This window comes from Nothobranchius furzeri, chromosome 11 (assembly GCF_043380555.1).
Source record: "Nothobranchius furzeri strain GRZ-AD chromosome 11, NfurGRZ-RIMD1, whole genome shotgun sequence".
Classification (NCBI taxonomy): domain Eukaryota; kingdom Metazoa; phylum Chordata; class Actinopteri; order Cyprinodontiformes; family Nothobranchiidae; genus Nothobranchius; species Nothobranchius furzeri.
The window spans coordinates 48977910-49005699 of record NC_091751.1 but is presented as its reverse complement, the minus strand read 5'-3'; the positions used below and the strand labels follow the sequence as shown (position 1 = coordinate 49005699).

The 27790-nt window shown below is 41.1% G+C and overlaps 2 protein-coding genes across 6 annotated transcripts in view; one reads left to right on the top strand and one right to left on the bottom strand.

Moving 5' to 3' along the window:
* Positions 1 to 44: 44 nt before the first annotated feature.
* Positions 45 to 17826, bottom strand: abhd3 (abhydrolase domain containing 3, phospholipase). The gene is made up of 9 exons (XM_015956664.3): positions 17551 to 17826; positions 15029 to 15192; positions 11601 to 11783; positions 10520 to 10565; positions 5835 to 5947; positions 5441 to 5614; positions 5261 to 5309; positions 5018 to 5183; positions 45 to 432 (listed from the first exon to the last, which is right to left on the bottom strand). Exons 1-9 carry the CDS (start codon positions 17710 to 17712, stop codon positions 251 to 253), a joined length of 1239 nt encoding a protein of 412 aa, XP_015812150.3. The 5' UTR covers positions 17713 to 17826; the 3' UTR covers positions 45 to 250.
* Positions 17827 to 19827: 2001 nt separating this feature from the next.
* Positions 19828 to 27790, top strand: part of mib1 (MIB E3 ubiquitin protein ligase 1) — a 53846-nt gene continuing 45883 nt past the window's right edge. For all 5 annotated transcript variants that reach the window (XM_054741378.2, XM_015956663.3, XM_015956662.3 and 2 more), the window contains exons 1-3: positions 19828 to 20716; positions 21221 to 21392; positions 24464 to 24593. In XM_054741378.2, the coding sequence (XP_054597353.1) occupies positions 20488 to 20716; positions 21221 to 21392; positions 24464 to 24593 (531 nt within the window). In that variant the 5' untranslated portion in view covers positions 19828 to 20487. The remainder of the gene's footprint in view (positions 20717 to 21220; positions 21393 to 24463; positions 24594 to 27790) is intronic.

The following is a 27790-nucleotide window of genomic DNA, read 5'->3' as shown; positions in this document are numbered from 1 at the left end:
TGCACATTCAACTATTTAGCAATGGCATGAGCAGCCATGTTAGTGAGAGAGGCAATAAAAAAAGAAAGTACCTGCACTGAGCAAAGAAAAGTGAATGAGACAATAGTAGGAAGGAATGAAAAACTGGAACGGAAACACAAATAGTGGACGGAATGTGGCCCAGAAAGATGGAATACAAGAATGGTAGAATAAAGGGCAAGACACAGAAAGAGGATGTGAAATCAGAGGAACACTTTGTGATTTTCTCTCATCAAGAGAGGTCTTTGAGTCCACCGCCTTGTTCAATGACTGCTTTTGCGTACTGCTTGAAGACTCGGTCCATGTAAGTGCTCTGTCGTGGCCACAGGCCCTCCAGGAAACCAATATGGCCACCGTGACAGGTAATAAGCAAGGCCAGGTGTGGATTCTGCTTCACTGCTTCCACTGGAATAGCTGCAATAAGAATAAGAATTCCTGTTTTCTTCTCTGGGGTGCATTTTAACATTCACACACTGCATCCATGTTTCTGCACACTGACACGGTCACAGGATGGCTACTGTTTTTATGACAGATCATGGCTGAGTCATCTGAAGCTTACGACATAATTGTGAACAAATTACAACACTAGCAGAAATGTGCAAATTTTTATGCCACTCAATAAAAGTGTCTTCCTCATTGGTTTCAAACTCCTTCTGACTTAAAGCCACAATAGCAAATCTGCAAAGCTTAAAGTAGCTTCTTTCATACTTCTTAACGCATTAACGAGAAAAGTCGTCATTTTAAATCCAACCGTTCACTGCCAATGACGACTAAATTCGTTATTTGCATTTTTTTACTGTGTGGGCGTCGGAACGAGCCCCCGCATCGTGTGAACAAACGTCCCAGCTCCAAAGCTGATCTTCATCCACGTACGTCACAGGTCACGTGATCAGGAAGCAGAAAATCCATGTGTTAGGAGATCATTTTGCGCCGCTGCTGTAAAAAAAGTGAGGCATGAACCAGAAAAGCTTCTGCCGATCACAATTCGACAACGGAATCTGACAGAACGGATAACGCTCGAAACGTGCGGATTCTTCCTGATATAAGAGGCGAGTCTCCGCTTTGTTTTGGTTGTTTTGACGTTGACATCATCCTAACGTGCAACATTCTGTGAGTCTTAAAAAAACAGTAAAAATGGTGAAAACCGCTGGCAGCGAAGGGCTTTACCAATCAGGAAACAGCTGGCTGTGAATGAGTTAACAACATTCTGACATAGTATAGCTATAAATATATTGCAGAGATAAAGAAAGAGCATTTGCCTAAAATCCTCAGCCAATAAATTGGCTCGAACCTACAAACCAATCACTGGACTATCCGGGTGCAGGTCACACCAAACCACTGCAATCCCGCATTTACCTGGGTCCTCAACTCATTACAAAAAAGGCACTGCTGTAACGCTCCCTCCCTTAAAAGAAAGAAAAAATTAAAACAAGTCCCATCGCACAATTTTTTCTTTCCAACTGCCTTCGTCTTTGCCGAAATTGTTACAGGTTTTGTTTATCTCCAAGTTTTTCTATTTTACAAGAATCCCCTCTAACTAATTAAAGGAGATCTAACTAACCTCCTCGTTTTCATGTGGAATTTTTAGGTTGGGAAAATTAAACACTAAACCAGCGGAGCTGAGGGGTGGCCCACTGCTGTAGCATGCCCCCAAGCACCACGGAGTGTTGCTAAAATGACTGCCAGGTCAATGGCCAACACTCACCCCATTACCACAACACTAATAAAACCAACTATGGGTCGTAACACACTTGCACATCTTCAACAGAACACCACTGGTGTGAGAGGTTCTCTGCTCATTTATATCAAAGGAGAAACAGTCGGCTGCTACCACTTTAAACTTAGGACAAGCGTCCAGAGTCCCCAAAAGAAAAAATAATCTTTTGAAGTCATGGACAACAGCAACTGGTGTTTAGCACTCTCTCGTTTCCTCTGGCAATATGGACATGGCCCAGGCGTGATACCTGATGGGAGGATGAGAGTTCCATCACAGTGTTTGCGTTTAAAAGCTAGCTTGTTGTGTAGATTTGCTATTGTAGCTTTAAGTAGTTAAATTCAGATGGGCTACAGATACACAAGGAGACTCTTGAGACTATTTTGCAAGGAAATTTGTCTCATGAACTTTCTCAAAATTCTATTCAAACAAGAGCAACTCATATAAGGAAAGTGATGACCCTTGCAATGTTTTGAGAAAATTTGAAGTTTGCAACTGCCTCTTTAGCCTGTCAAGCCATCCTACATATGTAAAATATATAGCCTGGCCACAAGCTATATAGACATAGTTCAGTTTTTGTCATGGTCGGCGTCCTGCGTCTCCCTCATGTGTCTTCTGGTGTTCTCCACCCCCCTTCTAGGATCCCCTTACGTTTCTCCTTGTGTTCCTCATAGGGGTTGTATGAACTAGTCGACTAGTCGACTTCACGGTTCTGTAGTGACTTTTTATGCCTGTCATCGACTAGTCGCTGTCACGTGATAATAACTGACAAGATGCAGTCCTCGGAAAAGACAGCAGGTGATGAGCTCCTGCGCGTCGGGAGGCGGAGGCGACGCGCTGTGCCAGAGCGTCGGTACTGACACCGGCGGTAAAACGGACATTTAACCAAACTGTGACCTTTTCCTTCTTGCAATTTAACCTTCCCCTCACCCCTATCCTAATCTTAACCAGTTTGCACATGCAAAGATCTGATCGTTGACGCGCTCCAGACATCTGCGTCCTGAGAACCGCCAAATCAGGTGTCACCACCTCAAAAACAAATTTAACACGCGATCGTTCGTGTCGGCTCATTTCCTTTAATGTTTTCTGTCTGTTATTTGCGCCTGATGCGTTTCACTGCTGCGGAGCGAGGCGCATCACCTGTTTTGTCCTCCGGTGACGCACCCCCAAAATTCCACTATCTCCGCTCCGGCACGAACTCCGCCGCAAAAACGGTCCCGTTGTAGTCGGCCGGCGAGCAGCGGCACTCCTCTGTTTTTGCGGTCGGTAGATCTTTTAGAACTGCAGTTCAAAGGTAACTCATAAGGTGAATATAAATGAACCCAGGTAGCAGTTTTTCTTTAGGATTGAGAGGAGATGCAGGAAGATAATAAACAGGCAGGACAGAAAAATAGTCAAATAAAAACAAGTTTGTTTTTGTACCTGCTGGTTGCAACAAACAAACACCATTGAAGGTAATCAGAAGTGAGGAACAGAAAATGAAATAATTATTTTAATGTTTAGAGCAGCAGGAACTCTGAGAGGCTGCAGGCGCATCAGTGAGTTTGCGGCTGCTGCGCAGGGGGAGGGGGGAGATGGCTGAAGTAGGATGCAGAAAGTACCGTTGTTTAAAGAGATGTGTTAACTTAGAAAATGTGGGCGCAATTTTTATTGTCAAAAACTCCAGCGAACCTACTGACACATCCCCCCCCCCCCCCCCCCCCCCCGCCACTTCAGGTGAATGATGTCATCAATGACTAGTTGAAGTCGACTCGATTTTCATTACTTGACTGTCGACTTTTAAAAAAAATTAAGTCATGCAACCCCTAGTTCCTCGTGTGTCTCCTTGTCTGCAGCCCCCTCCATGTTCTCCCTCCAGGTATCCCCCCAGGTCCTGTGCTCCTTTTGGCCCCCAGCCCCTTCCAGGTTTTCCCTATGTTTCTCCCTGCTCACTTTATACGTAGTTGTCCCACCCAAGTTAGTTTAGTCTCCCCATAGAATCTCCTCTCTTTGGTCCCTGTCTCTTTAGTTCCCCAAGCAGAGGTTATAGTGTTTTTATAGTTCCAGATTTATTAATTCTCTTATCTTTAGTTTCTCTGTACAGTTATCTTATCCAGTCGTTTTCCTTTAACAATGTGTTCTTTTCCCATTTGGTTAATTAGTCTCTCCCGATCCCTTCAGCTCTCACTCCCCACGCACCTGCTGCCTGTTTCCCTGATTGCTCCCCTCTTTGTATATAACCCTGTCTGCGTCTCTATGTTGTGTTGGTCCATTGTTCATGTCAGCGTTGTTTTGTCCCCCTCCTTCGTGTTTTTTCCAGGTCTCCAGGTTCTAGGATTTTTTTGGCTTTCGCTCCTGCTTGGATTTTATTTACTTTTTGTCATCCTAATAAAGGAATGTTTTCTTTCACATCCGCTCCTGCCTCATGTCGTTCTGGGTGTCTGCATATTGGGTCCTACTCCTCCAAACCACCTTGTGACAGTTTTGGATTGGAATCTACGATTGTCTTCCAAATAGTTTCTGCACGAGCAAAAAACAATGTGACATATTCATTGCGACGGAACATACACCATCAAAGAAGCAGTAAAAGAAGACATCCTCCTCATGTCTCAAAGAAAAGCCCATATTTGCACCATCTTTGTAGTTTTTCTCCATTGCAGCTCTGGTGCTAAGCTGGCTCAATGTGTCTCTACAAACACATAGCGCCGTGATTGCAACAACCTAAAACTGTTCAGTTCAGTGGTAGACCTGCTGAGGCTACAATGGAGCATGGCTGAACCGAACTGCCGAACAAAATCTTGCAACTGCTATGGTTTGTCTAGGTTCCTGGGCAAGTGTTTCATTGGCTTTTGCCTCATTAAGGAGAAGATCACTGCATAATGTTATTAGTTCTGATATACCGTGATTATTTATGTTTAGCAAGCCATCCCCCATTTGAAACAACATACAGTAAACTGCTTGTAGCCAGTTGCAGTGTCTCAGAATTTTCCCCCAGGCCTGCAGGAAGTTCTGAGGGTCATGAGGAGAGAGGTATATTGCCATTAGACACAGCCATAGTGCTGCTGCATGGTGAAAACAAGCCCTAAATATACCACACCATACAAATACAAACTCTTGTGACTTTACAGTAAAACAAGCTCTTATTCGCATTTGATGAGATTAGGCAACTTTGCTCGTAGTCTTGTTTTTCATGTCAAACATAGCCAAATCCTTTCCTCACCCAGAGAAAATCCATCATAATTATCACTTATGTAATAATAATTGCTCGTGATGAAATGGAATTGTGCTTTATCTGAGACAACTCACCATGAGACGGAGAGAATACGTCATCAGCAGCGTTCAGACACAGCATTGGCACCTGTACAGATTTCAGCTTGTGGACAGGACTGGCATCTCGGTAGTAGTCGTCATTAGTGGGATAACCAAACATTATGGAGGTGAATCTCTCATCAAACTCTCTGATGGTCTTCGCCTGTGGAGACCCAATAGAACAATATCATTCAATTATTCTAAAAAAAGCAATTAAAGAAAAAAGAAGATACGTCCTACCTTCATGACATGGTCAATGTCGTAACACTTTTCGAGCACCGGCCTGTGTCTGCAGGACAGAATACCAGTGATACTGTTACTGAATTGTTGTGTGGGGTAAAGCTATTCGTATGGAAAAGCAGTGTTCTGTTCAGGCGACGCGTCGAGGGCTGTGCTAATCCCACTCTGACCCTGGCTGACCTGTGCACGGAGGCTTGGAGGCAGCTGGTGAGGTAGGAGTTGAAGAGGAAACGGTCCAGGGGTTTTTCTAGTGAAGCAGAGCACTCGAATACATCCCAGCCTGCTGAGAAGACTATGACCCCTTTCAGACAGGTTTCCTGGCCCTTACGCCCCAAGTAGTTGGCTAACATCATCCTGAATATGGAGAGAGTGAGAGATTTAAAAAAATAGAGATTTTATTTCAGACCAACCTCTATTCAGGGGATTAGAGTTGTGCAATGGAAAAAAAAGTGTTCCTATAGTGATGGAGCACTGACACAAAATGAAAGCACTGATTTGTCTGTTTCATGTTTTGCTGCATGCATATTGCAGAAATATTGTAATTATTGTCTGCGGTTACTGAGCGTGTGCATACCCTCCCATGGACACACCGGCAGCCATGATTGGAGAAGATTTATGGGTTTTCAGGATGTGCTCAATAACAGTCTCAAGATCCTCTGTGTTGGCTGCACAGTAGGTCCTCGGAGTCTGCAAAGACAACACGATCAGTACTCTGTGATGCTTCAAACTGGCATCATTTCCTCCCTTATATGTATTTTTAATTTATTGTCAGGCAGAAAAGAAAAGTTGCATTGGATCTATACTGGTTGTGGCTGCAGTCAGGTGCTGCAGATTTAAAATGTTTGCACGTATCAAAATGTCAATTAAAATGTCTGCTAACTCTGCAGGAGGGATCTCTGAGGTACAAACTTTGTGTAACACTACATTTTTGTAGGAAAAAGCCTACTTTTAAAAAAATAACGAATCATAGTTCCTGCTGGTGCATTGTCACTTCAAGACACCTTCTGGAAGGCATTGCTATAATGTAACTGGAGAGTAGGGGTCCTGCAAGGATGAAAACATTCCTGTCGACCACGTTTACATTTGATTGGAATGCCTTTTGTCAGTTACATCCCTCATAAAACAGTAAAAATTTTCAGCTCATCAGTTACACATACAAGGACTTTCACATGCTACAGTTGAGCAGTAGCCTAAGGCACAGAGGAACAGCTCACTCAGTATTTATGTCATCGCACAGGCTTTCTGGCTTATAGTATTTCACAAATAAGATGCATTTTTGAGTTTTCTTAGTCTGACTGTGCAGGATTAATTAGCAGCATATTATTGGACAGAAAGAAAAGGACAATAATTGTTGATATTTGTATTTAAACAAATAAATACAAAAGATATACAGAAATAAGTATAAATTCTGCTCCAAAAGGCTTTTTTTCTGCACCAGCCTCATGCATGAAATCATCGAGGTGAAATGAGGGGGCGGAAGTTGATCAAACGCCTCCGAGTTTGTATGAAAATAGAGTTGTGTGAGTGTGTAAGCATAGGCTGACACGATGCTGAGCTGCCTCTGACTGGCATGTGTGAATTACCAAAAGGGAACCAAGCCTGTTTCTTTTTTTCTGCTGATAAGACAGAATTGTTATAAAAATGGGGCTGAGATTGGAAGGTCGTGATTGCGTCTGTTTTTTTCTCTACATTGTAGGATTGCAAATGGGTGCCCGCATGATTTATTTTGACATACAAACACTGAAAATGTGGACAAAATATCCAATTTCAAAATAAAAGAACACTTACTGACAAAATATCTAATATTTTAAAGGAATTTTCCAACTCTGTGAAATGTAGTCTGTTGCCATATTCCCACGAGCTAGATAAGAGGGGAAAAGCATGTTGTAACCAGTCCAGTCATTCTCCTAATCTGGCAGTATTCTGTTAGCTTTAGCGTAGCATAAACTATGTGAATAATAACAGCTATATCGTGTAAGTCATGAAAATTACTTATAGGTGTGGGTAACTTTTTTAATCAATACATTTGCAGTGGTCTCTGGTAGGAATGAATGCCTTGCAAGCAGCACTCAGGTCCAAAAAAAAAAGAAGCCCAGACTCACGTTGATTAGCACAGATCCAACACATTCTCACACCCAAAGTGTCAAAATATGACGCGTGTGACCAAGCGTCAATATATGATGATTCGGGATGCCCCAGCGCATCAGGAGACGACAATCAGCGACACGCAGGGACACGTGGCTCCGCTGGCGTCAGTGTTTGACACCCGCGGTCACACGGACATTATTCGACTATTTAACCTTCCCCTCACCCCAATCCTAACCTTAAGGTCAGTAACTGTGACCTTAAGGTTAGGATTGGGGTGAGGGGAAGGTTAAGTAGTTCACAAGTTGTTCTAATGTCCATCTCACCACCAGCGTCGGAAACCGACGCTCTGGGACGTTGCGTCATCAGTGTGTCCCTGATTGTCGTCTCCTGACGCGCTGGGGCATCCCGAATCATCATATATTGACGCTTGGTCACACGCGTCATATATTGATGCTTTGGGTGTGAGAATGTGTTGCACAGACAAGTCTGCTGCAGCAGAGAGTGGCACAGGAGGGCAGAATTTGGAATCTTGTTTCCCCACATCTGGACATCTCACCTCTGATTGGATAACAGCAACGTGAATCTACCACTGATTTGCAACAATGATGTTTCATCTCCACAAACAACACAAGCCTGGAGGAGTTCTGCTGTGTGGTGGAGTTGCTAATGATAACAGTTAGTTTCTACTAGCCGAGACGTTCTCTGCTGTTTCCTGGACACTAAACAACAACAGCCTTCCCTGTTGTGAGACAAGATGGGTGAGTCAATGAATGTTAAGTGACAGTGTGACGTAGATCTGTCAGGCTTTTCAAATCCTAGAGTTTCACTGTCTGTTTTCTATCGGAAGCTAATGCAGGAGACTATATTCACGTTCAATGAGCATGAAAAACTCTGTGACTTATTACAATCAGAAATAATCATTGGTAAGTGCAAAACACTAAACGGGGTGGAATATTCCTTTATTTGACAAATTATGTTTATGATTTTGTGGTGAAATCTTCAGTTCCCTAATTATAGCTCTGAACACAAACAGCTTACTTGATATTTAGAACAAGCCACCACAGCTTGACAGAGCCTGTTTAGCAGACACTTTCTCAGGACGGAGTAGAACTTTTTAAAAGCCTTGAAATAAGGATTCAAGAAGAAACTCAGCCTGCTTCACAACTGGGCCTGCAAATGACTTCCCATTTGGATGTCAAAATGGATTTTGCACCACTTTAGGGCTTCCCTTGTAAATGGCTACTAAAAAGTTTATAGATGTGTTATTAATTAATCTGTAACAGTTTTTAAAATGTTTACAATGCATTAATTAAGGGCAAGAAAGAGGAAAAAAATTAACCTGTTCATTGACAAATAGTGAGCCAAATCTGTTCACCCACATATTTCATCTATAGTTGCTATACTAAACATTTCAGACCGAGTTACTACTTTTCAGCATTTTCAGCTAGTAATATTGTATTTTAGGTGCATGAAAAATATCCACGATTAGTAAAGGGAACTTTATTGTGAAAGGGTAGCATATAGTTTTAATTAAAGTTACAAGACTTGTTTAAATTGAGATATGCTAGATCACAATTTGTGCCACTCTGTGTTTATTGTAAAGCTCTGTCCTACTGTTATAAATGTTTATTGATCAGTAATGAATAGTGTCATGTTTTGTTATTTATAAGGCAATGATAATGAGGTATTATAAGCTTAATAATGCTAAAGCTAACTCCATCTAAATATTTAATGAAAGAGGAGCTATAATTGGTCTCACTATTTGTCAAGGAATTGGAAAGTTTTGTCTCTTACAGATGAATTAATAATAACATATCAACTACAAGGGAAGCCCTGTAAAGTGGTACCCGATTGTTTAAGAACAAAAAAACTGTTCAAATAATAAAGGTAATAGGAGACGTTTGGGTACTGCCTCATGTGATGTGAAATAATCAGGCTAAAAACAGAATCTAAGCTTGTGGGATTTAGTTGGTTGCAGGAAAATCTTGGGCACAGTGGGTCATTTGGAACACACTGGTCACAGCAAACAATGGCGGATATTCACTGTAACTCATGCTGTAACTGGACACAGAGAGAGCAGTTCACAAGTGAACAATGACTCGATCACTTGCAGAAACGTGGAAACAAATCCCCACTGAAACGAGGGAGAAACACATTCCTTACCACCACTTGATCCAGTCCCAAGGTCATTTTAACTTACATGCAGCTGAGTCAACAAAACTCTACATGTCTCCCAACTGGGGCTTACGTCATCCTGAAAAACCCGTTTCTTTAGTGTTCCTACAGCTTGAAGGCAAGAAGGGATGTTAAAATTGAGTTAAAGGGACACTATGCTACTTTTTCATATTTTTAAATCCTTTTCAGTATGTGCTAAAATGACACTTTACAGAGTTAATGAAATGTCACTAAAAAAAACCAACGCCCCCTGTGGCCAAAATATCACACTTGCAAATTCAGAGTGCCGGTCAGGTGTGTTGAATAATTGAGCTGAGGTGCCTGGCGCAGCAGTCTGCTACCAGCACTTTGTTAAAAAGACAAACGCACAGCGAGGAGATGAGTTTCGTTTTCAGTTTAACCACATTTAAGTAATAACGGACACTAGGGGATGCTAAAAGCAAGCAAAACTGCCTGTATTCCTTTAAAGCAGGGGTAATTAATTCCAGGCCTGGAGGGCCTGTACCCAGCACGTTTTAATGGTTTCTCTGCTCCAACACAGTGGTTGAATCACCTGTGCAGCAGCTCATCAGGCTCCGCAGAAGCCTGCTAATTACCTGCTGATTGAAATCAGATGTGTTGGAACAGAGTTAAAACTAAAACATGCTGGATACCGGCCCTCCAGGCCTGGAATTAAATACCCCTGTTTTAAGGAACATTAAATTGATTGTAGACTATCCTCACTACTGGTAAAACCACACCAGCCTGAGTGGAACTGGGGGTTGTTGGTCAAAGGGCAGATAAACCAGGTGTGTGTTTTGATGAGGTCAGATTTCTGTGCATCTGCATGAAAAATAAGGTATGCCTGCAACTTAATCCCAGCAGTGTAACAACAAAAAGGTGTGTTCTCCGTCCACTTCCTGCAGGCTTTGCTGCATGTGCACAGGAGACTCCAGGACAAATAAGGAAGAACGGCACTCTAAAACATTTTTAAGCTCCCTACCAGTGCACTCTTACCAGTAACGTTTCCCCAGAAACCCCTCTGTTGTTGAAAACCACACACCTGCAATAGATAAAAAAGTATTGTTTTACTTTATTACTTTATCTACTCATGTCAAAAAAGATTGAGTTTTTTTTCAAGAAATCATTTAAAAATATGGATTATATATAGTTTAACTTTGAACACAAGACTTATAGAACAGTTTATGTGTAAACAAAACTAAAACATCCCTGAAAGAGCACAGATCCCTATGATGAAAGTGTTTATTAAATTGAATTAAATAATGAATTTTAATTTTTCTGAAGCTTTCTTTTTGACCCAAAAGTTCACAAGTAATTCTCTTTTGGCTCAAACATTAGGACAGATTAAAATTATGCTCAGGTATTCTCAGAAAAAAAAAAGTTTCTTATCCAAATATTTCCTCAGAAACGAGCTGATGCAAAAAGAGCGCTTGGCACGTTCCGCAAAGCAAAGATATCAGCATCTCTCCTCTGTCACGTCTCCCCGGTCATCTATTATGTGGCGGAGTCAGAGCTGCAGTTTCTAGCAGTGAAAGTCAGCAGCGTTGTGCGGCTACGCGGGGCGCTGAGCAGCAGGAGGCGGGGTGCTCTGCAGCAGGAACACGGAAGCTGGTCGGAGCTAAGCTGCAAAGCTTGTACGGGGATAAGCTGTAATTAATTAAGCCACACAGACAAGCGTGAGAGGTGGACGATGCTGAGTGTGCTGGCTCTCCTCCCAGTCATTCCGGGTGAAAGAATGAGTGCAGAAAGTATAAAAAAATAAAAGAAAAAGAGACCCTTGGAGATGAAGGGAACCAGGAGGAAAACTGCACCTCTTTGCAACTCTTGTAGCTTTTGCCAGATTGGGTTATTTACAAAAGCTGCTGAGCTGCTCCCTTTGTTGGAACACTTCACCTAAAATAACCCCAGGCTCTGTTTCTGAGGAAAATGACATAAAAAGACAGGTTACGTTCTTCTATTTTAGTTTTCAATAAGATTTATTTGGACACAAAATCTCAATCCTAGTCTGTTATTTAGTGCCTTGAATGTCTGCTCAGTGCTGGACCACAGCCAGCGGTCTCTGTACAAGACCACCCACCTATAGCCCAGATCTCGGCTCTGCTGGACCATGTGCAGGATGTAGGACTCTCGGCTGGTGCCGGTCAGACCAGGGAGGAGGAGGACCGTGGGTCTGGTGGTGGGGTCGGGGTAAGAGTGGCTGTCATCGTTGTCAAACCAGTCCACAGATATCTGTCCTCCATCTGCTGCCTTAAGAAGCTCACTGCAGAGATAAGGAGGGGACATGCAGCTCAGCAGCGTGGGTCTTTTGGAAACTGATCTCGCATCTACTCCACTCACATGCACAAATTATCTCCATGATGATGACAATTAATAGTAAATTCATCTTATATATGTGTCATTTAAGTTAACTGGAAAGTGTTCAATAACTGTGATTCCACTCTGCACAGTTTAGGTTACCAGCTGAGTTCCAGGTAAAGAGATGACTTGGTCGTATCCATCCCAGACAGCCCGAGGGGAACTGGATATGTGCGCCCCGGCTCACTGGCAGCTACCTCATTTGCCTGCTGATCACCTTTTTTCTGGACTTTGCAACACGCAGTCTGATAAGATACTGAGGCGGGCACTGCACCACTGGGTTCTTATGGTCAATCAATTTCTGTGCTATACAAGCGTAGCGTAGTAGATGAGGTTGTTCAGTCCTAGCACCTTTAAAACGTGCACACAGAGCTGCTGGTGAGCCTGTGGTACAGACATCAGCGTGAAATTACAGAGCCGCCATGAAATATACACCTGAGGTTACTGATTTAGAGCCGAGGAGGGCTGATGCGGAGCAACGAGCACACAATGTGGGGGGTGCTATAATCCTACCCATCAGACAGCAAGGTGAGAGGAATTTCACCTGAAACAAATGGGACAGCTTACACCTGGTCAGTCTTTGGGTGAACCTTGGATGGTTTCATTACTGGAGGGGGAGGGAGTGCTCCAATTTCCCCCAAGGGACATTTCATTATTACAGCGGTTGTGACCATCGGTCTTCACAGGTTTCATACCAGAGATCTGCACCAAGAATGGGTCCACGCCTGTGTGCATGGTGTGAATAACAATCTCCTTGACAAAGAAGACATTAAAAAGCCAAAAGGGGGTAAGGACATCCTTGAGATGGACACCTGGGACCAATATTTTAAATAACGAGTAAAGAAAGGCACATCAACAGTAAAATATATAGTACTGTTTACTACAACCACACAAGTGACTTTTTGCAGGGTAACAAAAAAAAAACTAACATAAAATCCAACAGAGATTAAAAATAGAATAATTTGGTTATAATCCAGGTTTTATATTCTAGAATTGTTTCATTGCGTCCACTTTTTCAAAGTTCTTCAAACGCGGTTTTGTTTTGGGCTTTATTGTCTAATCCCTTGCGCATGGCAGATACCCAACAATGCATACACACTTCAGTTTATGATACACACATGTAAGATATGTATGATATGTGTATTTGGCTCATTGGTGAATGTTGAGGCATCTGTAAAGATTACAATATATAGTCCCAAGCAAGTTTTACACCACTTGAAAAATGACCAGACCAGTGTGAGAGCAAGGGGGAGATGGGTGGCGATTCGTGTCGGCCCAAGCTGGGCAAGCTGCCCACTTGACTAAGCGACCCACCGGGACATTGCCAGAATGCCAGAAAGGCCAGTCCACCCCTGGACATGCTTGATGCAAGTGTTTCCGGGAGGTGAGTGAGAACATTTCTCCAAGTGGTGATGATGGCCACACGGAGGGCATCTACTGTCTGGAACAGTTGTCCATTTTTGTAAACTTCCCTTGCCATCCATCCTTTAAGGTTTTCAACTGGATTTAGATCAAGGGAATACGTAGGATGGTCCAAAAAAGTGATTTTATTCTCCAGGAAGTAGTCCCTTGCCCTGCAGGCATTGAGTACAGCGTTGTCCTGCTGAAACACCCAGTCGTTGCCACGCAGACTGAGGACTTTCAGTCTGAGGGATGCTCTCTGCAACATCTGGACATAGCCAGCAGCTATTTGATGCCCCCGCAACTCCTGAAGCTCCATTGTATGAAGGAAAAAGCACCCCAGACCATTATGGTGCCTCCTCCACTGTAGTACGTAGAAAACATCTCAGATGGGATCTCATCCCAGTAAGGCTGGAAACCATCAAGGTAAAATTTCTAATCACAGGATAAAACTTTCTTCCACCTTTCACCGTTTGGTGCTCTCTTGCAAAGTTCAAACAGTCAGTTCAGTGGCGTCCAAGGAGACGAGGCTTACGAAGACATCTTTTTGTTTTTGAAATCCTTCAGTCTCAGATGCCATCTAATAGTTTGGGGGCTGCAATCAGCACCAGTAAGAGCCTTAAGCTGGGTCAAGGATCGCCTTGCAGTGTCTTGGCAGACGGCTAAATGGTTCCTCAGACTTGGTGAAATCTTTTGGGGTCTTCTACATGACTTTCTTGTTCTATAACCCTCAGAATCATTTGAACAAATCCAAAGGACTTTCTTACTGCATCCCACCCCAACAGTGATGGTGCAGTACAACAGACAATGCTGGTGTAGTTCAACAACCTGACCACACTCAAAATGGCAAAGTTCTGTTTTTGTCTTTTCCGTCAACATGTCATGAATCCACACTTTAGCACAGATTTGGCCTGTTAAAGACACGTGTTCTTAAATGTTTTATCAGCTGCCTGTTTCAGTATGTTTTCAACAAATAGCTGCTCAGAAAATGTTTCATCTCCCTCCCATTTCTTCTTGCATATTGAAGCTTTACTTGTTACCTTGTTAAAATCCAACCATGCAAAATCGTTTCAGCCATTTTTCACATGGCCTTAAACTTTTGATTGACACTTTATGTCTGATATATGTATGGAAATGAGAAGTAAACGATCCACTTGTGTAACGGTATGAAATGACTGTTTTCCACCAAAAGTAATTTTCCCCCTCTCCTCTGACACAGAACTAGTCTGCATGAGGCATGGCCTCAAGGTCGCATGCATTTGTTATAAATTGCTTCTTTCCAGCTCAAGAGAAGAATGAAGAATGGACTCTCTCCTTTTAATAAATCAAAGAACTCTATTTTAATAAGCTAATCAAACAAAGTGTTAGTCAATAAATAAGATGTGACCAATCTGTGAAATCAAAATATTAATTACTTTATTATAATCCTATAGAATATAATAAGTAATATGACTTTAAATGTTCCACTAGGACTGATCTCACGTAGCGTTAAAAAATATGACACATTGTTTTACTGATCCATTCAGATCTGGCAGATTCTGGGAGAGAGTCCATTCTTCATTCTGTTGAGCTGGAAAGAAGCAGTTTATAAGCAAATGCATGAGAACTTGAGGCCATATCTCATGCAGACTAGTTCTGTGTCAGAGGAGAGGGGGAAAATGACTTTTGGTGGAAAACAGTCATTTCATACCGTTACACTTGGAAACAAAAAAACTTGCATGATGTCGGTTTAATTATGTGAGGACTCACTTTCTATAGACAACTCCAGGTTTGGCAGTGACAAAGGGCCTCAGCAGAGTCTGGATGCGACTCTCCCAGCACCAAAACGTAGGGTAGTAGGTCTCTGACACTACTGGACATTGCTCCTTAAGGAACTGACAGAACTTTTTACCTCCTGATATAAGCTGAGGTTTCTGGAAGAAAAGAGAAGTGAGTGAAGTTAAACAAAAGTTCATTGAAAAACTTATTAAAGTTATTTAAATCTTAAATATCCACATTAAAAATGTAATGATTTTTGATTTAACTTGTGCTATATGATGTAATGTAATTTTATTGTTATTATTATTATTATCATTATTATATAGTAATAAATTTGTACTTTTTAACATGTCCCTATTTTTTGAAATTTTATTTTTTCATTGTTTATTTATTTGTTGCCTGGATAAGATGTGCCATTTAAAATGTGCCCTACCAAATGTTTCACCAGAATCTGGAAGAAATAATGTTATTAACTCTGATGAGTGATTTGTTTCTAAAACATTCATACAAAACTTTTTCACATCATATGTATACAAAGTGATGAAAAGTGTAGTTTCCAAGACAAAAATCTCAAATTAATTTGGCAAAAGCCTTGAAGAATGTTTTCATATGGATATTTCAATTTTTGTAAATGATGAGACTAATTCTAACAGAACTCAGCTTTTTCACTGACGTTGAAATGCTTTTAGGTTATTTTAGCTTCATTTTTTAACTTCTGCACAGCATTTCATCCCTTTGTTTTATACGGCTTTTTAAATAAAGTTGGATTGAATTAGATTTACTCTTTTATAATTCATACATTTATAACTCCCTTATGAACTCAGTCAGACAGTGTAATTCATGAATGCATCTGCAGCAAACGTGCATTGCAATAAAACTGAATTGTGACTAAATGTTCTGTGTTGTTATATAAAATGACAGCAGCGTGCGTTACATAAAACCCTCGAACCGAACCGGTTTTCTAACAAATGCTGGCCTACCTAAGCCCATATCAAACTAACGGTCTCACAACCTGATAATAAAACATAACACCATTACGTCATCTGGTGCATTTCAGGCGAATGTTTGGTGTAGAAAGAGAATCTGTCGGCAGCACATGTGCTGCAGCTACAGCCGGGCATCACCGGGATGAGGCGACCAAACCGAACTGGCGACGGAACTGAAGTTAGTTTACGAATCGGTTTCAGGCTAAAGGGGCATTCCGCTTTTTTCCTTCCTGTCTTAAAATGACGGAACTTCGAGTGTTCCGACGTTCCGACTTGGGCTAGATATACTTTCTTCCAGAACAGTTTGGCTAACTTGTGAAATTTATGTAGTTCATCAAAAAACAAAAAACAAAAAACATAAGTAATATCATAAATGAAATGTCCATTCCTGATTCCTGAGTTTACACATATTATAATCTTATTTTGAAGTAGATGAAGCAGAAGAAGAAGAAGGTTCTACAGTTTCAGAACTGAGGAGGTTTAAATGTGACTCAGATGCAATAAAATAAAATAAGCAATAAATTACCTTTTAAATAAGTTGTACAAATTAAATAACAAAATTTTGACAAATCGTGTTTAAAACAACATTTTAGCTTATAACAATCTACTAAAGATTTAAACACATTCTGAAAAGAGCGTGCATTTCATGCTGGGAAAATTGTCCTCTCCAGCCATCAACTTGCTGAATTGTAAGCACTAGCTAGCCCTTAGCTAACCTAAACTTTAGGTTAAACCAAGCATGATAAAACTGGGTCACTTAGTCATTTGTTGTCAGTTTTACTTTTAGGGAGGCAGTTTTGTCAGATATTGGTTCCATTTTTTCTACTGTGAGAACGTAACTATTTTAAAATTTGTATTAATCTGGTGCAAGACCTAAAATATATCCACCTGCAGGGAGTAGACCCATGATCCGGAAGTAGATGGGCGTGACTTAGGCACCGTAGCACTTTATGGGTATTTTTCTGAGAAAGCTTGTGAGCATTCCTGGCTCTGAGGTGAACATCTTGTAATTGGTGGGTCGATCCCAACTTTTTAACTTTTATTTATTGAATAGGGAATATTTTAAACAGCTGTCGCTTCGAGGGCCACAAGTGGCCCCTGGGCTCCACATTGGACATGCCTAGTTGCATACTGCAGTAATGCAGGACGGAGCCCCCCAAAATGTGCTTGAACTTTGAATTATCTTGAACTTTCATATATTTAACAGTTTTCACAAATTCAAAAATGTTCTGTTTTAATGCATGTTAATATTATACTCCGTGTTTAAACTGTCAACTAAAATTTTAAATTTAAACCACAGTTGCTCAAATGGGCACTAGATGGAGGTGAAAATACACGGAATCGTCCTTTAGCCCTGTGATGAATCGTAAACTCACTTCAGCCGCCTGTCATCTCATCACTCGCCGGTACCGGCTGACAGTCGGGATGCTCCTAGATGACAAAACCATGCTGCGTTTCCCTCCGCTCTACAGCAGCTATTAACACACGAATAATCAATCCAAACACCGCCGATACACCTTAACTTACCTTGGCTACAGAAATCAAATAGTAGCAGGTGTAAGCTGCGCTAAAGCCCAGCACCAGAGACAGACCCACTCCCGAACCAAATAGTCCAACTTTCACTTGGTTTTCCAAATAATGAGACAGGTCTCTTGTCAAAATGTTGAAATTGAAGTCCAGCGAGATCATTGCAAGGTCCCTGTTGTCTCCTGTGGGGTTAGAGCACCGGCCAGCTTGGTTGGAAATCCGCTGTGTCTGCCTGCGAACCAACTGTGATGAAGGAGACAGTTCAAGGGGACCCGGTGATGTGAGAAATATGGGAATAAACGAGAGGTGGCGCTCTCTGAGCGGCTGGAGGCTGCACGAGCGCATCTCATGTCGTGTCAAGGAAATATGTCGCCCCCTGCTGGTCACAGAATGAATTTGCAAAACATTCAACTCTGCCTCTGATTTCAACAACTCATCAGTCGAAAATCAGGTGAAAGGTTTTTACAGTATGATCAAATTGACATAAATACTTTCGATTAAATTCTATAGGATTTATTAATGAAAATACATAAAAAATAATACTGATATGAATAAAATGGATCTTCGAAGCAACTCATGGGAATACCCATGAGTACAAGCTCACATGGGACCCTGTGGGTACTTGTGGCAATTTAATTAATGAAAAAATCATTAAATCCTTAGAGCCCCAAGGCTACATAATCTAAAGGGGACTCATCATGCACAGATGTTCCAGGGCTTCTATTTGTGTTTAAACACCTTGCTATTGTTATTAATTTAAGGCATTTATAAATGTAAGGTACGGGCCCAAAGGAGGTCAGTTTGTCCTCGTGAAATCTTGCCCCAAAGTCCTGTTTACGTTTATGTAGTTCAGTTTCAGGTGTATTCAGCTGTCACAAAATAAATGTTTTTATTATTTAAAAAAATCAATTAAGTGGGTTTTATCCAGGTCTATTGCCACAAGGGACCTTATGACACATTTAATCCATAATGGCTTCCTGCAGTATTTTGGAAATGGGTCCTTATAGAATTTTGTATTCATGTATAAAAATGTTTCATAAATGTCAGTAAAAACAGTTGATGGGAGTGACTGAAATTTCTACAGGGCCCATAAAATGCAGTGTGTGCACAATTTTTTGGTGCTGGACTAATGTGAAATCTTCATCTTCCTCACTAGCTGCTGCTTCTGCCAATTCTTTATTTTTTGGTTCCTGTGTGTACCTTTAGAAATTATTATGCTTATTTTTTATCTTAACTTTTCAGCTTTTCTCCCATTTTTATGATTTAAAAAATGTTTATTGTTATTTTATTGTGCCTCATGACTTATCTTGAAAGGTGCTATATAATCCTTTCTTCTTCTATACAACCTTGTGCAAGAGTTTTGTGTCAGCATCCAGTAAAAAGTCACAGCAAGCAAAATCAACTTGTTTTCTGCATTTTGAAATGGTTATACATATAATCAAAATGATTCTAGGAGGTATATCTTTATGAAAAAAAACTATTCTTGTTTATTTTTACCAGTATGCAAAATTTCAGGATTTTCATGCATGGTTTGTTCCTCCAAAAGGCATGTTTGAAGTTGGAAAACTATTAAGAACTGTTTTTACAGAAAACCCCCCACTACTGACTCATTCAGTCTTTTTCTGCCTGCATTTCTTAGTTGTGATTTAATGGGACTGTAATGTCAATATTTAATCATCTGCATAAAAATTACTCTGTTAAATATCCTTCCCACAAAAGTCAGCTGAATAATATAGAAAACAATATTCTAAAGAAATAATAATTTTGAAATGAGTTCTTTTATAAGTAAAAAACAAACAAACAAAGATTTATATTTTATTTAAGTTTTTTAATTTTGCAATTTTAAATACAGAACCAGAAAGGCAAAGATGTAATTTAGAGCAATTGATACAGGAATTGAACAGGCAAACTAAATAAAATAGAGAAATAAATAATAATGGAAAAAATGCGAACCAAGGGAATATTGTACATTTCTTGGAAGATTACACAGTAATTCATATATTGACAATTTTAATGCATATAGGGATTGTAGATAAATGTCAAAAGTCAGAAACACTTCAAAGTTGGGGAATAAATTAAGTATTCTTTGTTTATGTTTGAAACATTTGGCAAGACACTGGACTAAGTTGTAGCACAGTTCTTTGTTCTTGTCTTGGAGAAAAGATGTTTCCACCATGGTTTCCACCTATTTTTCCTGCTCCTCACGTGGCCTCTGCGCGCATGCGTAGTGAAGTGAAGGTCCTGAGTTCAGCTTGTTTTCACAAAGCCTGCCGTCTTCGTGCTTCATCGGGCTCCATCGTACGTCTCCGTAGCTAGTTGTTGCTCGTCTGGTCTGAGGCTCGAACAATGATTGAATATAATGGCGACGCGTTTATTCTGATTTGTTCCCATGGAGCGATCTCAGACTGACGAAAAGAACCCACTGTATAATTTGCTTTGCACTTTTGAAAACCGCGTTAGGGACAGTTGGCGAAAAGATGCACAGCTTCGCTTTCAGCTAAAAGGAGCCTGGATAAATTTACATTGCTAGCGATGCTATTGCTAGCAATTGTGCTAGCTTGCTAAGTTAAAAAGGTGGCACTTTTGTGTGAACTGGAGAAGGGAAGCAGTCAACCTGTTGTAAACCGAGAATTATGCAGTTCTTAATGCGTCTACTTGAAGTCTCTAAGTATAATTAGATCCTCATTAGCAGCGGGTATGCCCAGTAGTGAGCTCGGACTTGCAGTTGTCGTTAGCTTGTAGTTTTGGGAAGAGGCTCCAACACCCTCCTTGGGAATAAGCAGTCTGTCTTTGTGGATTGTTCCAATTTCTTTCCTGTTAAGACTTGCCTTTACTTGATTGGAAAACTGTCTTCCACCGAAACGACAGCTTGCTAGCAAACTCTGCTAGGTCGCTAACTTATTTTCATTTTTGGTGGTTTTGCGGGATCTGTTTTAAATGACCACCGGGAGGAACAATCGAGCGATGATGGAAGGAGTTGGAGCCAGAGTGGTCCGAGGACCTGACTGGAAGTGGGGAAAGCAGGATGGTGGAGAGGGGCACGTCGGAACCGTCAGGAGTTTTGAAAGTCCAGAAGAGGTGGTGGTTGTTTGGGATAACGGGACTGCTGCCAACTACCGCTGTTCCGGAGCTTACGACATAAGGATACTAGACAGCGCTCCAACAGGTAACTCGCTAACCACCTCCATCGATGTACTTTCACAGCACTTGTAGGTTCCAGGGAAGTTCCAGTGCATCAGAAAAGTTTTTGTCTAGCAAGATTCTGATAATTTACGCTGCAGTTTCATAGTTTCTATGAAAAAAACTGAAATGATATTCAGGTTGGAAGCAAGTAAACGGTTAAAAAAACAAAGAAATGAGAAGGCATAATTATAAAAGTGCTACTTATTAAATTGAGAATCTTATTTTTATAAATCGCCTGATGCAGCTGCTAATTTAAATACCTGTGCATCTCAGATCAGATCTGTGTGACAGGACAGTGTACAAGTACAAAGATTATGTGTAACAAAGTGCAATATGTTATGCACTCACTCAGAAGCACTGAATCATTGCACACACACATGTTCTTGTACAGCCGATGTGCCTTTAAAATGCCTTAGATGGCTTGAGACAAACTGCTGCACAAGACGGTCTCAAGTATTGTTAACTTATAAATCCCAATTCCCCTCAGGTATCAAACATGATGGAACCATGTGTGACACCTGTCGTCAGCAGCCGATCATCGGTATTCGCTGGAAATGTGCAGAGTGCACCAATTATGACCTCTGCACAACCTGTTACCATGGAGACAAGCATCACTTGAGACATCGGTTCTACAGGATCACCACCCCAGGCAGTGAACGGTTAGTTAAGGAAACATTTGCTGTTGTTGAGCGAAGCCTCGCACCATTCGCTCATGGTTAAAAGAAGCAGGAGTTTCTGCTCTTCGTGATGATTGGTTGGTCCTTACATGACTTTATTCTATGTGAATGATCCACACCTAAAGTTTTTATTCCACTGCCTGCGTAAGAGGTGGGGAGCATCTATCTAAAAGCTGCTGTCCTTTAGTTGCCAAGCAACCGCTTAGCCTTATTTCAAAATTCAGTCGTCTGCTGTTAAACGAAATTAAAATGTACATTTAGATGTCAGGGATCCCACTGATGTGATATATTACATATTTTTCCTATTTTCTAAAATAACATTTGAAGCAATTAGTTTCTCAATAATGGGTCTAGAAGCCAGTTTATTAAGCATGATGTGTGCACATCACAGAAAAAAATGGGAAAGGAACTGGATAGATACACCCTTAGAATACGTTTTATAATATCAAATTTGGACAAGTCTAGGGTCCATGCATCAGGCGATGGGATGCTTTAAAATAGAGAGATTGTGATGATAATATAAAATTGTTAATGAGCAGGCCTGTGTTTTGATTCCAGAAATTCCTAAAACTGCTTTTTTAGTTATTATGAATCTTTGATGATAAATGTATTTTCCAGTGATGATTTATTTTGAAGACGCATTTCTGTAGGAGAGCTCTCAAGATGTCTTGGCAAACATTTAAGGACGTTTTGCAAATGTCACCACAGCTGGGTCATTTCAGGGTTTGCGCAACGGCTTTTCCAGTTTGGAAAAGGAATAGGACCTTGTGTGCCAAGACCTTTTGTAATTCAACGGAAGACTCTGGTAATAAACTCCTCCATGATGAGGGTGTGAACATTTTTAGGACACACACTATGAGAGCATTACTTACTCACTAGACTTGTATGGTATTTTACAGATTATCAGTACTGTGATTTTGATCTGTTCTTCAGGCCCTTTTCAGTAAACCGTCATAATTTAGTAAAGGAAACACTCAAGCCAAACAGCTGGCAGCTTTTTTTTCTACTGAGCATGGCCCGGTGTCCCCTGAGACAGACATTGCATAATGCACAATGGGTGCTGCAGAAGGTCTGCTCAGCTCACATAGTTGTTACAGCTTGGTGCGGCGTTTGGTTACACCACATAGATTTTTTTCATTGGCCTCTGAAAAGAGATTGGATAGAAACTCCAAGCTGTCTGCTCTGGTTAGACCAACATCCCGGGTCTCTTTGAAGTCCAGAACCCTGCTGGGTGTCTCTGTCTATAATATTCCCAGACTTTTAGTCAAAAATGCGATTCTGCCTTATTTTCATCAAGGCTCAAGTTATCTTTATTATCACCGAAAGCCAATTTAGTTAAAAGTTTCCCGAATTTAATTTTAAAGTGTGGGGCACTGAAAAAACATTTTTTAATGATTATTTCTGATTATCAGTCACTCTGAGTTCCTAAAATATGTTGAACATGAAAATAGTCTCCTACAGCTATCTCCTGCATTAGTTTCTGACTCTAGGATTTGAAAAACCTGACAGATCTACGTCACACTGTCACATAATATTTATGGACTCACCAATCTTGACTCACGGCAAGGAAGGATGTTGTTGGTTCAGCATCCAGGAAACGGCAGAGAACGTCTCAGCTAGTAGAACCTAACCGTTGGCATTAGCAACTCCACCACACAGCAGAACTCTTCCAGGCTTGTGTGATTTGTGGAGGTAAAACATCCACATTGGAGTCAGTGGTAGAGCCACGTTACTGTTATCCAATCCGAGGCGAGATGTCCAGATGTCGGGGAAATAAAATTCCAAAATCTGATGTCTGAAGCTCAGCTGTGATGTGACTCACTTTTAGTTCCTGTAAATGACGCACTGGTGTTTTTCTTTCTAGACATTCACTCCCACTAGAGACCAACACCCTCTTCTTATTCTGTACTTATTCCGCCTTTCCTAGGTTCCATTGATTTTCCTCTTTCCTATTCAGTTTCTGGCTTCCTTTACTTACAGTTTTGTTTCCTTTTCTCTTTTTAAACATATTTTTAATCATTTTTGAAGTCTTGTTTATATTTAAATCTTTTGTTTTGTGTAGCGCCTCATGATTTTTTTATCTTGAGAGGCGCTATATAAAAGATCTTTTCTTTTCTTTCTTTCACTGCAACTGTATTGATTAAACGAGTGTTCAACACCTTTAAAAAAAATCATCATACATGTAAAACTCCCAAAATTTCAAGTAGAATGTGTACAATTCTTTTTATTTTTGACATACGACAAATGATTATTTAAAAAATAAAAATTCAAATTAGGAGTAGACAGATTTATCGGTCAGTTAATATTTTGGGCCAATAATGATCTTTTTTTAAAATGTATTATACTTCGATCGGCTGATGTATGTCTTCAGTGGCGCTGATATCAAGTCAGGCACATTTACGGGCAGCCTAGTCCTAGTGCCGAATAAAAGGAAACACATTCCTGAAAAACATCTGCTTAACAAAAGTTCTAAAACATTTTCAATTTGTTTTTCTACAGTTTTTGTATATTTAATATTTGGTCAGTATGTTGATTATTTTTGATTAACTTTGGTTAAATGTTTGGTTTTTGACTCTGAGCAGAGCATTGAATTAAAATTCAAGAGTCTGTTAAATTCAGTGTTCAAAGAGGAATTCATGCTCAGAAGTACTGTGCATCTAGAGTTATTATTACGACATTGTAGCTTACAGGTAAGGCAGCGCATTGTTGGGCCATGACCCCTACATTAGTCGATATTTAAGCTTAAATGTTACAAACCTGGAGACAACATTAATTGCAACAAACCCGCATTATCTTTTATTACAACGCAACACTTTTCCTGAGTTTTAGCATGTGTTATAATAGTCTATGAATTATTTGCAATTTTTTTTGCGAAAACTCAAACTTTTGTTATGGGTTAGGGTTATTATCACTTACTGGTATCTCCTCTACATTTATGTTAGAAATAAATATAAAATCACCAATAGAGCTGCTCTAAGTAATCTCAGTTGAGCGTCCCATGGTTGATTTTATAACAAAAAAATTTTTTTTGTGTGAATGTTATCCCTGAGCAGAGTGCTTTTGGAGTCCCGTCGCAAGTCAAAGAAAATCACAGCCAGAGGGATCTTCGCTGGTGGCCGGGTTGTGAGAGGAGTAGACTGGCAGTGGGAGGACCAAGATGGAGGCAATGGAAGGAGAGGAAAGGTACAGAGAGCAAAACCTCTATTACTTTCCTCTTTATCATTCTGTATTCTTTCTAACCCTTAATCCACACTGGAGGCATCAGTGGTGTGGAACGGCTCTGGTATGTTGCTGATAGAATCTGTGGGTTGAACAAAATCAGTCGCGGCCCAAAACATTTCAGGTGCGTTCCAGAAGCGGCTCGCCAGCGCGCCATGCTGCTAAAGATAGGGTGGGTTCTAATGTTGCTGCGAGCAGCTTATGAGACTTGTCAATGTCCACAGATAACATAGAGCTGGACAGGAAGTCACATACGGTTTTGGTGTCAAACGTTTGATAATTTTCAAAATAAAAGGCTATTACAGAGATGCAATTTCTTATCTATGCAGATTACGTCTAAACATGTGACCTAATGGTTTATTTCATCCCAGCATCTTTCAAGAAGTGCAACAGTGTGTTTTTCATGTCTTTAATCCTGGTAATAGAAAGGAACAACATTATATATGTATATGACATCGGACAATGGTGGATGGCATAAACAAACGGTGACTTTTGAAGTCTCGTGGGATTTTGTGATCTCACGAGGAGCACGGCGGCGTAGCTGCTCTGCGGCTGAGACTTCCCAGGCGTCGACTGACGCACTGCGAAGCACGCAAGTAAAACATTCTGTGCTGCTGATGCTTTCGGTGTGGATTCGGGATTAGAAGTAGAAAATATGTATTCATACTGACAAATGGCATGTGGGGGTTACTAGTAGAAACTGATGTGCTGGCTTTTCCTGGCTGTATAATATTCAAGAGGAGACTCCAGGGATTTTAGCTCTTAACAGACTTTGTGAGGAAAACGCAAGCTTCCACCCAAGGATGTGATTTGATTTAAATGAGCTGCGGCTTCAGCCAAAACAGGAAGGGCTGACACAACATCCTCGTAAAATGAACACAGAAAAGGAAAAACGCGCACAAACTGACCCCATCTGTTACGCCATTGCCGAGCTGAATGGGTTATTGTGATTTTTTTTTATCTTTTTATGTGTAATGCTAATTTTAGGCTTCAACCATAGAAGGAAAGCAGATCTACAGGAGAGATCTTCATAAATTAGGAGAATTAACTTGGATGCTTAATTTAAACATCTTTTCCCTTCAATTTTATCCTCATATCTCAAGTTATTCACACATTTTTGCTTCTAATTTCTGTTCATTCTTTGGCAAAAACTGGCCTCTTTATTGCAGTTTTTTTTTAAATTTAGTACATGTCTCATTCAATACATTCTGCATTTGTTTCCTCTCTGTCTATACATTTTTACTAGAACTGCTCTAAAGTGTTTGCATAAGAGTGACGCAGACCCCAGAGATTCAATTTAAGAGCCCCTTCAGGCGATGTAAAGTTTATTTTATAGTGTTATTTTAATGACATATCTCATTATTGTTTTATGATGCTGTAAGCCATACGCTCTGTAGAAGATGTCCTGCAGCTTAGATGTTCTGTTAGGTCAGCATGAATATTCCCTCCCAGAGCCCATTAATCAGTTAGCTGTGAAAGCGACATGAAGGTAATTGAAGTTGGGTCGCTGTATTTACTTAAGGCACACACTCTTTGGTTTGCATCCAGTAAAGCCTTTTCCTTGACATGCTAGCAAAGTTTTGAAAACAATGCATAGCTTATATTTAAATTATTTCATGAATTTGAAGAAATTCTAGGTTTCACTTAAGCCGGGGGTACACTGTGCGACTTTTTCACTCGCAGCGTTCAGCTTCAGCTCAAACTGTACGACTTCCTCGCAGAGCAGATCTCACGAGTCGTGTGCTCACACTGTACGACCCAGTTCTCGCATGCGACCTGACTGCTCACACTGTACGTCTGGTAGCAACACGTCGGCCCTAAAAATGTGCTAAAATTTGTCTTGCCTGTTGTCCTTCGGGAGTGCTGCAGGAGGACACACAGGGATTTATGGGGGTTGGATGAGGAAACGAAATAAAGAAAGTAAATCTGTGTTTTGTGATCAGTTTAATTTGACATGAACACGACAAACACGCTTTCTTGACAATCTTTGTGAGTAAAAAAAACGTGTAGAAACAAAAACGAACAGCGTGTGTTATTAGGGAAATAGCGAGCGACCGGCCGGCGTTGATGCAGGATCGCGCGCGCATGCGCCGTGAGCGGTTCTGATACTTTTTGGATCGTAGCTGCTCGCAGCTGCTCGCAGCGCCGCTTCAACAGTGCGATACCCTCACGAGGGACGAGCGAAATATTGAACACACCAGAAGTCCCCTGCGACCTCACGACTGCTGATCAGCGGCTGGTCACGTGGTGTTAATCACCTCTCGTAACCCCCTGTACACTACACGACCGCTCGGCGCAAAACTCGCCCCGATGTCGTGGATTCTCGCACGACTGGAAAATCGGCTCAAAAAAGTGAAAAAGTCGCACAGTGTACGCCCGGCTTTAGACCATGTTCACAAGTAGCCGGGTTTCTGTAAAAGCAAATATCCTACCTATTCTCTCGGTAAAGCACTTTGGTCTACGTCACCTGGTTTTCTAATAAGCCATGCATTGGAAAGCACATTCATGGCCCATCTACTCTTAGGTCAGCTCGCTCCCGCGTGGCCAGGTTGTGTTTACGCAATACAAAAGTGCATTAAGATGCACCAACAGCCTTGTTCTTTTCAAGAACATGGCTGTTGGTGCGAACAGGGCGAGCTCTGTTAGTAGCGCAGAGAAGTCCCTTGGTGTCACTTCTAAGCACTACAAGTTGGTAAACAAAAGCAGGCATGAGCAATGTGCATTTTGGAGACTCTGACATGAAGCACACAGCTTCCTACCCGTCTCACTGAGCAGCAGTGCTGCTGTGGACTCCTCTCCCATCCAAGAGCGCTCACAGAAGACGGTCAGTCCACATGCTGCCAGCCGCAGTCTGATAAGATGTTACCCCACTGCTTTCAGATTGCTAATGAATTGCACATGCAAAAAGCCGCCACTGGCTGATTCTACCCCTGCTAACCAGAGGCTCCCACTAGTCGGTAGGCGTGAGAGTGATTGGAGAATCAGTACATAGGTGGGTGTGTATGGTCGGCTCAGCACTATGTAGGATAGTAGAGGCTGATGCCTATTTTAATGCAGTTACCCAGAACGAGCTAACTCAAGCCCTTTTTATAAGAAACACCATGCCAGGAAATCAGCGTAATAATGTAGCCACTGTGTGTCTTATGACTGCGCCCTGGCGA

Bases quoted from the DNA above. Each gene is read 5' to 3' on its own strand.
- abhd3 (XM_015956664.3), bottom strand. From the start codon at position 17,712: ATGATCTCGCTGGACTTCAATTTCAACATTTTGACAAGAGACCTGTCT. The intron at 10,566-11,600 runs GTGGGTGGTCTT...TATCTATTGCAG, and splicing joins AGCCGAGATCTGGGCTATAG to GTGTGTGGTTTTCAACAACA. The intron at 5,310-5,440 runs GTCAGCCAGGGT...TCTGTCCTGCAG, and splicing joins CTCCAAGCCTCCGTGCACAG to ACACAGGCCGGTGCTCGAAA.